This window comes from Centrocercus urophasianus, unplaced genomic scaffold (genome assembly GCF_019232065.1).
Source record: "Centrocercus urophasianus isolate 14NV4802_14NV808 unplaced genomic scaffold, USGS_Curo_1.0 seq_46, whole genome shotgun sequence".
NCBI lineage: Eukaryota > Metazoa > Chordata > Aves > Galliformes > Phasianidae > Centrocercus > Centrocercus urophasianus.
The window spans coordinates 523,612-532,988 of NW_024885044.1; the positions used below are offsets into that span (position 1 = coordinate 523,612).

Sequence of the window (9,377 nt, forward strand, 5' to 3'; positions counted from 1 at the left end):
CATTTGTGTGCAGTTAAGTTCTACCCAAACAAGTCATGAATGCATACAGCACGCTGCTTTTCCTTCCCAGACGTGTATCTTGATAACGTGAAAACTCTTGATTCAGTTCTGCATAACTGTTGTTGCTTAATCAGACTTGCTAAAGCCTATGACTCTTCAGTGACACCACTAAGACCACTGAGTATGGAATCAGTTCTGAATTGCAGTGAAATAATATAAAGGAGCAAATGGAGACAAGTCCCACGTATCTACTAACGGGAAGTTTCCCTAAACCCCCACCTGTCACAGAAGTGCAATGCTCCAAAGCACTGTAGCAGAAATGCTGAGTCACGGCCTGAAGCAGCGCCTGGTGGGAAGGCAGGGCCAGCCCAGGGAGCTCGGCTGCATGCAATGTACTGAGTGATGGAAGGGCTGGAGCCAGGATCCACCCCTCATCAGCCCTCATTTAAGGGTTGCCCAGCTTTTTCTATACTCAGGTGATTTTATTTCCTGATAAACGCTTTAAATTTTCTGAAGCCAGGGTGCTTTACCTGGTGATGCTCATTGCCCAAACCCTCCCTCGGCTGCTGCTCACTTCTCACCTCCTGCAGGTGGTGGTGCCTGCCTATAGCACTTGTGACACTCCTTCCACTCCTTAAGAAGCACGTGGAAAGGAAAGGAGAGCCTAACAATTTATTACTTGAAATTAATACAGCTATTGCTGTTGAATTTGTACTGTCTGTACTTCTGCAGTATACGCAGGTCAATGCAAATAGCAATGCAAGCTGATCTCTATTGGAGACGTGCACCACTCTGTCAGTGGGAATTCTAACGTTCTTTTGACTTCATAAAAGCACAAAGTGTTTTTATTGGAACTTTCTTGTTGACTGCACATGCTGTTAAAATGCAAAAGAGGAGTGATAGCTGACTTGGTAGCTGTCAGCTGTGTCACTGGAAACAGTCAGCTTTTGAATCGATCCATAATTTTCACGAATTTGACTAAAATCTCAGATAATGTACTCTAAAGAGTCATAATCACCTTAAATGTTCCGCCTTCACAGTAAAAGCCAGAACGCAGCATGTGGGTTTCATACTAATGTTGTGCTCTTAAGACGTGTATCTGGATTTATTTAGCATATGGACTACAGCATGCGTTACCTTGTGTAAAACAGAAGCAAGTTTGTTACAGTGATTCATAGTGAGACATGTTGATGCACTTACAAGTGATGTGCTGCCAAGTACAAAATTATAGAAGGGTTCATCCTGCCAGGCTGATTTGTTCCCGGCTCAGGCAGAGCTCCCAGCAGGAGGGATGCTGTCACAGGTTTGCTCTACCAACACCCAGCTTCAGGGCGATCTCTCTTTTTCTGGACAAGGACTTGAGAATCAAGTTATAATTCTGGGATTAAAATAAAGTGACACATGAAATAAATGACCATGAGCTCAATGTAGAGACGCTGAAAAAATGGATGGACTTGTTAGCTAGAAGAAAAGGGAAATAAGGTTAGGTTTTATTTGATGAGTCTCCATTTCTCCCTTCTCACTTCCAAACGTACAGCTCAGCCTGTCGCACGCAGTCTGAGATATGCAACTGTTGCTCACAGGACCAGTCTAATTACCACTTCTTTCTGTAATGAATGCTGACACAGAAGGAGAAGGATATACAGCACTTGTATTGTAGCCAATGCTACAGATGATCAAACATTTTTGAAATTAAGAGTATTTTGGATGGAAAATGTGTCCCTTTTTTTGTCACGATGTTCCTGTTTTTTATCCAACTCTAATTAAAGCTGAACAAGAGTGAAAAGCTGGTTATGTTCTTAGCTCTGGCACATAATTAATTGCCAAGAGTTTATGCTGGGTGTGTTAGCTCTCTGTAGGAATGCTCCATAGGCACATTTTTCTACAGCAGCAGATTTTTAGAGCCCTAATTATTTGTAAAGTGCACTTTTTAAAGTTTGGGAATTATTCCTTAAAAATAAGTGTAGCAAAACACCTTCAAATTTTATTTAAGATACTTGAAAAAAAAAACAAAACAGTGTAAGGAGTGCTTGACCAACCAGCTTGGGCTGAGGAACAAATTCTATGTTTTTTGGCTCTCATCAAATGCAGCAAACCATCATACATGCTGGCACTCCCATCAACCAAGCCAGTAAGCAACAGGGCTTCTGCAAACTGGCGTAGAGAAGCATTAGTAAATGTGATGGGAACTTTCAAATCTCCCTACCTCCTAACAGTTAATGGGGGGAAAAAAAGTGTAATTCATGAGTTTATGTCTTCTTTAGGTCTGAGCACACACGAAGTCAAACAAGTGGATTTCATACTTTTTTTTTTTTTTTTAAGTTCTGGAGTTTGTCTCCTGCAATTGTTGTTATGCAAACCAGTCTCATTCCCTCCACAACAAAGGGGAGGCCTGGCACTTCTCTGCATAGGGGCAGGTGCCAAACCTGAGCTCCCAGGTACTGCCCCAGTTGTCAGTGGGGAACCTGTGTGGAGAAATATCATGCAGTTGTGCTTTAGGGCCTTAACTGCATTTCCATAGCCTATTCGAAGTTTTCTCCATTACTATGATGTCTTTAATGTTGGTAAAGGTATAGTTAATCGACTCTTAAGTCCCTCATGATTGAGGACAGGAAAGGATAAAGCTGTCAGCACCCCCCGCTCCATGACTCAAATGATATTTTCTTCTTTTTTTTGTCATCAGTGGCAACTTCCCACGACCACATATTTTCTGCTCCCTCTAAAGAACCCAATGCTGAATGTGAATGGGTAGCTGCAACATTGATTCGACAAGCAACGGTAGGGTGTTCCCTGGAAACAGGCCTCCCTTAATTCTGTTTCATATCTGAGGTAAAGTAAAAACATGGAAACAGATGGTAGGGAACGACTGGCATCTTACCATGCATATTTCATTTCATTTGCAGCTAGTGTCCCCTTGATAATATTAAATGCTACAGAACTCAAAAGACTGCTCCTTGGAATCCTGCATTCAATGACACAGGATCAATACTGTAACTTCATTTAAATTTTGGAGCTGATGAGCTCTAAGTATCTGCATCTTCAGTGAGGTTATGATACAAACAGCTCGGCTCTTTTTTTGTTCCTGGCATGTTTAGGGCTGACTTACAAAGAAATGTACGGCTGCTGTTGTGAATGACGAATCTGACTTTATGTTCCTTAACAGCACAGTGGGACAAACCTCTGCGGTTTTTTCGATCATGCTCTAAGGCATTTTACTGGGAGAGAATTTAGCCATTAATTTTGTTGTATTTACATTATTTATATACAAGAAAAATGACAGCCTGCTTAATGATTATATACATTGTGATTCAGTTGGAAAAAATGTGCAGTACAAAAGACAAAACATCCTCTTGAGTACAGAATGATACGTTATTTTTGTCAGAGAACTTCTCAACCCTAAAAACCCACTGTGTGATCTCTGCGAAAGCCCTGTCCTGAGCGTAACACTGGGAGGGTTGGGGGGAAGAAACAACATAACTGGAGACTTCTTAAACCACATCAGTTCCTGGTTAACAGCCCCTTTTCCTCCTTTCAAAATGAGGGTAACCTCTGTAAAATGCTTCCAAAGCAAAGTAAAAGATGGAATCTGATATAACAAAACGTTAGTCAATATGAGGAAAAACAGTAACTTAAATGTCACTCATTGCCCTGTTGTCAGTAGAGATACTTGGGAACAAAATATCACTCCCCTGTGATGCATTGCTTATCTGAGACTTTGTTTTTAATAAGAACTGTGCCCTCCTGTACATGATTCTTTCCTGTTCCTGCTTCAGCTCAATGTAGGAGCGCGAGAACGTGTGGAAGATGGAAGTGACTGGGAAAGCCATGAGGAGGATGCCGCTCAGGATGCTGCTCAGCGCCACCACTTGGCCGGGAATGCTCCTGGGAACCATATCTCCGTAGCCTACCGTGGTCATGGTGATGACAGCCCACCAGTAGCACGCGGGGATGCTGGTGAACTCCTGTGAGTCCGCCATCTCATTCTCAATGACGTACAGGAGCGGTGCAAACAGTGCGATGGCCACGCAGAGGAAGAGCAGCAGGAGCCCGAACTCCCGGGTGCACCTGCGGGCGGTCAGCCCCAGCGTCTGCAGCCCCAGGGAGTGCCTGGCCAGCCGCATGACGTACAGAATCCTCAAGGCACGGAGTATTCGGAGGACCAGACCGACTTTGTCCAGGTAGATGCTCCCAGAGCTGGGCTTCTTGTAGCCCACCGAAGTGGTGTCTACCAGCAAGGTGATGTAATACGGCAAAATAGCTATTATGTCGATCAGAGTTAACGGCCTCCTCAAAAATGCAAACTTGCTCTTTGCCTGGATGAATCTCAGCAGGAACTCCAGTGAAAACCACGCCACACAGACAGACTCCACAATGAAAATATTGTAGCACATCTGGGAACACTCACCCTGTAGGAAAGAGGAGGAGTTTGTAATCAGCACTCGGATAATAACTATTTTAGTTGGTGCAGTGACAGGAAGAGAGTTTTGTGGGCTTTTTAAAACCCAAAATATTAAAGGAGTTGAAGCTGTTGCTATGGGAAAACACAATGACAAATTGGAACAAGTTAAATGCAAATCTTAGAAAAGAACTACTTATTCCACAGAAGACATTGCTTGGTAATTTCAAGCATCCTAAATAGCAAATGCAAGCTTAACAAGGCATTACAGACAAGAATGTACAGAAAAATGCCCAGGAACAACGTTTTCTTTGGACATAGAACTCGATACGATTGATTCTTTTGCAGGTAATTGAACACAGCCATATATGATTTCAAATATTCTTTGTGTATTTTTTTCCATCCAATAGCAGCTGCAAAATCCCTATTCAAATCAACACCATCAGACTTTGTAGCTGTTCTGCTCCTCCCAGCACATACCATTTTCTAACCTGAAAAGGGAACTTACCTTATCCTCCTCCTCCCTCAGGTCAGGCATGGTGCTGATGGACAAATTCACTGCTGTAATAGTTACAAATAAAACAGACAAACAAGCAAACACCTTCCCAGGGAGGCCAGACTGGGGTCGTTCTACCATGTCCTGCAACTTTTTCATGCACAAGCCAACTTTTGTTTCCTCTACTGTTTCACCTGTTGTTTCATTTTCTATAAGGTCATCCTCCCGTTCATTTATTTCTGTAAACTCCTCCATTTTTTGCAGATACCTCCTCTTACAGCACCAATCCAAGTTGTCTTCCTCAATTCCCCAGTAGAGCAGCTCTTCTTGAAAAGACAGCGCACACATCTCACGCAGGAGCCGAAGCTTTCCAACCCTCAAAAAGGTCAGGATTGTCCTGAACGCTCCTGGGTTGCGGTCAAAAAAGAACTCATTGCACGTCACATCGTAATCATCACAGATGTTTAGGATGTCATCAAAATTGTTGCAGAATTTCAGTTGTCCCAAGCGTGTCAATGGGAATTCATCAAGCGTGGTCCACGGGAGCAAATACTTAATGCCCCCTACATTTATGATGATATGATGCTTCCTGTCGTCAGGGTGAAAGCCTTTCAGGAGATCCTCTTCAGGGTGAATTAGCTTGGCTCTTTGGTAGAAGACGCCCTTGAGGCTTTCTGTTTCGGGGAAGAATGCGTGGTTGAAGGAAGCATCTGAAGCACAGCTGAGGGCACTATAGTCATAATCAGAATTTTCTCCAGGTAGAAGAGTCATCTTGGAAGATAACTTCACATCCCTTTGCTATTCATTGAGTGTCTTCTGGAATGAAAACCAGATACATGGATTTAGTGGTTGTTTTTGAGTTTGGAACAAACGCAGTGACTGAGGCTCAAAAAACATTTACGATTGATGTAATAACTGGAAAAAAACAGCAGGGGCTGAATACAGCCAGAAAAGTTTTCTGGAGAGGCTCTTTTTGTCCAGCCAGGGAGAAATGACTCGCACAAAGGCCACTCCCTTATCCAGGGGCTCTGCCTGGCATTTTTGTCAAATTAGGGAACTTCCCCTGTCTCACATGCAGTGATCTCAGTTCCTGCAGGTACAGAGGGAAAACAGGAATAGTTCTTGCATGTGGCATGTGCAAAAATCATGGTAGTATCAACAAGAACACAGCATTCAAGTGTGTCTTGTAGAAAAGAAAATCCTATCTTTTTTTTTTGTAATTTAACTATTACAGATAAAAATCCTAATTATTTTTGCATTCATTAAGTATATAGTAAGAATTGAGAGTCAATTTTGCTATAATTAACTAAGTACTTAAAAACAACAGTATAAGACTAATCTCTAAAAGGCCTTACAGAAAAAAATTTGGAAAAAACAGTTCTATTGATGATGACATTTGTATAGAGTTTATGCATATTTAATGCCATGGCAACTCACTTCTTAAAGCCTTACGAAAGATTGTTTGGAAATACAGAGTTTCTGCACAAATATTGGGATGTTACTGCAATTACAATTAGCACCCTGTGCACAGTAATAGGCTGTAATTATACAAAACCCAAACATGCTTCTGATGAGTTTGAAAATCAGGTTAAAATTCTGCTCACACAAAAGCAGTGTTAAGCCCAAAGTTGTAACGGGTATAAATCAGAGATACTGGGAACACTGAACTCTACCTGCCCAACTCACTGTGATGTAGCAGCCGGTCTGAGAGCTTTGCACAGAGCTGTGCAGTACCACTCCTGGGTTGCTCATCTCCACAGCCAGCCACAACTCAGTGCAAGGAATTGCTGAACTGCATGTGACTACAGTACGTATTCATTGCATGGACTGTACAGTGATGAGCAGATATTTGTTACACACACATACTCTGACTTTCTAGCCGCAGATAACAAAAATTACAATTAATTCACTTCAATAGCAGAACAGTTTTGTTCTCCAGGCTGCACTTACCTCCTCTTTGTTTTGCCCTCTGGGGCTGTATATCCCTGCTAGAGCAACTTCCTTAAACACAGAACTGTTCTCAGAAGCTGAGGATCATAACTCACATCAGTGGTGTTACATACCTGTTGCAAAAGAAAAAATCATCAATACACAACAGCAAAATACTTTAAACAGCTGCACCTCAGTTTAAGAGCAACAAGCCTTTCTTGCTGCATGGGGACTTAAAATAATGTTTTCAATAAAATGCTATCCCAGTCGTGCTCCAAACCTTCCCAGGAGATTACTGTAAATGGAACAGCTCCTTACAAGCTCTTACAAACACGTGTCCCCAGGTGAGCTCTGGGTGGAGTGATACTGCTTGATGTTTCATGTTTATACTCCTGAGTACAAACAGAGACCATTCATTTACTTACCTCTAAGGCCTGTGGTGGGACTGTGGGAGGACAAAGCCAACGGGACGATGCAAGAAAGGGCACAATGTGATTCAGACCTCCCGAGAGCTGTGGAACATTTCCTGGCCTGAGGTAAGCAAAGGGGTTTGCTCTGTCACTGCCCCACAGTGTCTGTAATCTATAGCTGGTGATTCCAGAACAGCTCTTTGGAGAGTTACCACACTCTGTGCAAAAACCTAAACCATGCTTGGCTTCGGTGCCTCCTACCTGTGCTTGTGCTGAGTAGCTCTGCCTTTGCTTCAGAGTTATGGGTCTGGAAATAATCCCCATGGCAGGGAATGGGCAATCCTAAAACTCCTTTGGGAGAGTGCAGAACTGACGAAATCCCACAGGCTGCACTCAAATCATTTTCCCATCAATGGCAGCTTGCAACTAGCCTCAAAAAAAGGCTAAGCAAAGGCCTGCTGACCTGCAAGCCCTGCTTTCTAAACAAATGTTAACATGAATCATAACTATATTAAAAAGTGATACTGTAGGAAATCCTGGCCAATGCCGGGATTATCAGTGAGCATCACAGCATACTGTGGCACTGTGCCCACTGCCCCCTGGAAAAGCTGCAGCCTGTGATCAGTGAATGGATCTGAGAGGAATGGCAGCAGGGTCAGGCAGCACCCGCCGAACGGGGGGAGAAGGGAACAGCTGGCCTGGTAATTACCCTGATGCTGCCCCATCACACGAAGCTCTCCTAATGGCCTAAGAGCTGTTTCCTACCAAAGCACTCCCAGGATCCCATCTGTAGAAGGAATGCCGCCAGGAGTTCAGGCCATAGGTTTGATGCGGGAAAAATGGGACTACCTGACATAGCCTTCTCCTCAAGAGACACAGCCATCTTGTTTAGGAACAAGGTTTGTTCCCTCTGCCTCAGCTATGTCTAAGCAGGGCTTGCCTCAAGAGAATTAAGATTATGATTAATGGAAGACTGTGGGTAAATGAGAGCTAAGTTAACAGGTTTCCCTTCTGTAATACCAGATGATATTGGTTAGCAGCAACTTGTCCTCTGAATCTCAGCCAGGAAAAACGAAGAGGCAGCGCATCTCTGTGAGTGGTTTGATTTCCTACCACATCCATTGTTGACACAATGGGAAGAAATGGGCAGAGAGAGATGTAAATGTTCGTGCATGTCAGTCACACACTGCAACCCTGAGGCATCAACTGTGAAACAACAGAGCAAGGAAAAAATTACTTCTTTCTTTGCTTCCAGCTTCTTGATGTGCGTGAGACAATAAATTGGGCTAATTAATCCCCTGTGCAAGGCACTGAATGACTGCTGTTACAGGAGGTGGCTCCTCCTCCTTTCATGGCCAGAACTGGAAGCCCCCAGAAGCCACGCAGGCAGCTACAGTATTTGATGCTGCACCTTTGTTATTTATGTGGTTCTTTTACCTCCAAGACACCAAGCTTTATACCTAAGAGAGAAGAAGAAAATAAGAGCCCATATATGGTCTGATTAAAGGGATCACAGAGATAAATAAAGCCACACATTTCTTTGTATGCTTCTTGTCTTCCTTTCAAAGGCACTTGTATGTGATGATGATCAGCACTCCTTTAAGAAGAGACAGATCTGACACTTGAAAGGGTTGTGGTTTTTTTCTGTTGTTGTTTTCTTTGTGTGTTTTTTGTTTTTTTTTTTTGTTTTTTTTTTTGTTTGTTTTTTGCTTATCAGCTTGAAAAATGCTCAAACTGCCTTACTCATATTCTGCAGGCTGATGACTTTGGGTTAGCTGTAAGAGATTCATTGAGAATTAAAGACAACACACTAATATAAGGTCAGAAAAACACGTTACCCTATAGCGACAATTTTCCCAACATTAACAATTAAACAAGGAACTTCAAGGTTGTGCTACAATAGTAAAATCTTTAGATAAAACTGCTTTGGTAAAGCAGGGCCCGGAGATACAGCCCTGCCTCCTGAGATAGCATTCCACCTTCTGAATGCTTGGGAGTTTGTGAATCCCAGCTCTCCCTTCCAGCTGCCTCGCCTATCAGACATGCTCCTCCTGGATAAATCACTTCCCTGAGCTTCTTTCCTTCTGCTGTACTTTATTTACAGCTCAGTGGGGCAAGAGCTGACTCTTACCACGTCACACAACCC

General features: G+C 43.0%; 1 protein-coding gene across 2 annotated transcripts; it reads right to left on the minus strand.

Annotated features, from left to right (window-relative positions):
• Positions 1-1,051: 1,051 nt before the first annotated feature.
• Positions 1,052-8,908, minus strand: KCNG1 (potassium voltage-gated channel modifier subfamily G member 1). 2 transcript variants are annotated; one of them, XM_042834467.1, is made up of 4 exons: positions 7,247-8,908; positions 6,843-6,955; positions 4,905-5,708; positions 1,052-4,406 (listed from the first exon to the last, which is right to left on the minus strand). In XM_042834467.1, the coding sequence occupies exons 3-4, from the start codon at positions 5,661-5,663 to the stop codon at positions 3,630-3,632; spliced, it is 1,536 nt and encodes a 511-aa protein (XP_042690401.1). In that variant the 5' UTR covers positions 5,664-5,708; positions 6,843-6,955; positions 7,247-8,908; the 3' UTR covers positions 1,052-3,629. The 2 variants fall into 2 exon arrangements, with proteins under 2 accessions (XP_042690401.1, XP_042690400.1); XM_042834466.1 differs by having other exon boundaries at positions 6,843-8,908.
• Between the last annotated feature and the right edge of the window lie 469 nt (positions 8,909-9,377).

Coding starts and splice junctions, on each gene's coding strand:
- KCNG1 (XM_042834467.1), bottom strand. CDS start 5,663: ATGACTCTTCTACCTGGAGAAAATTCTGATTATGACTATAGTGCCCTC. Junction 4,407..4,904: donor TGAGGGAGGAGGAGGATAAG/GTAAGTTCCCTT, acceptor TCTTTCCTACAG/GGTGAGTGTTCCCAGATGTG.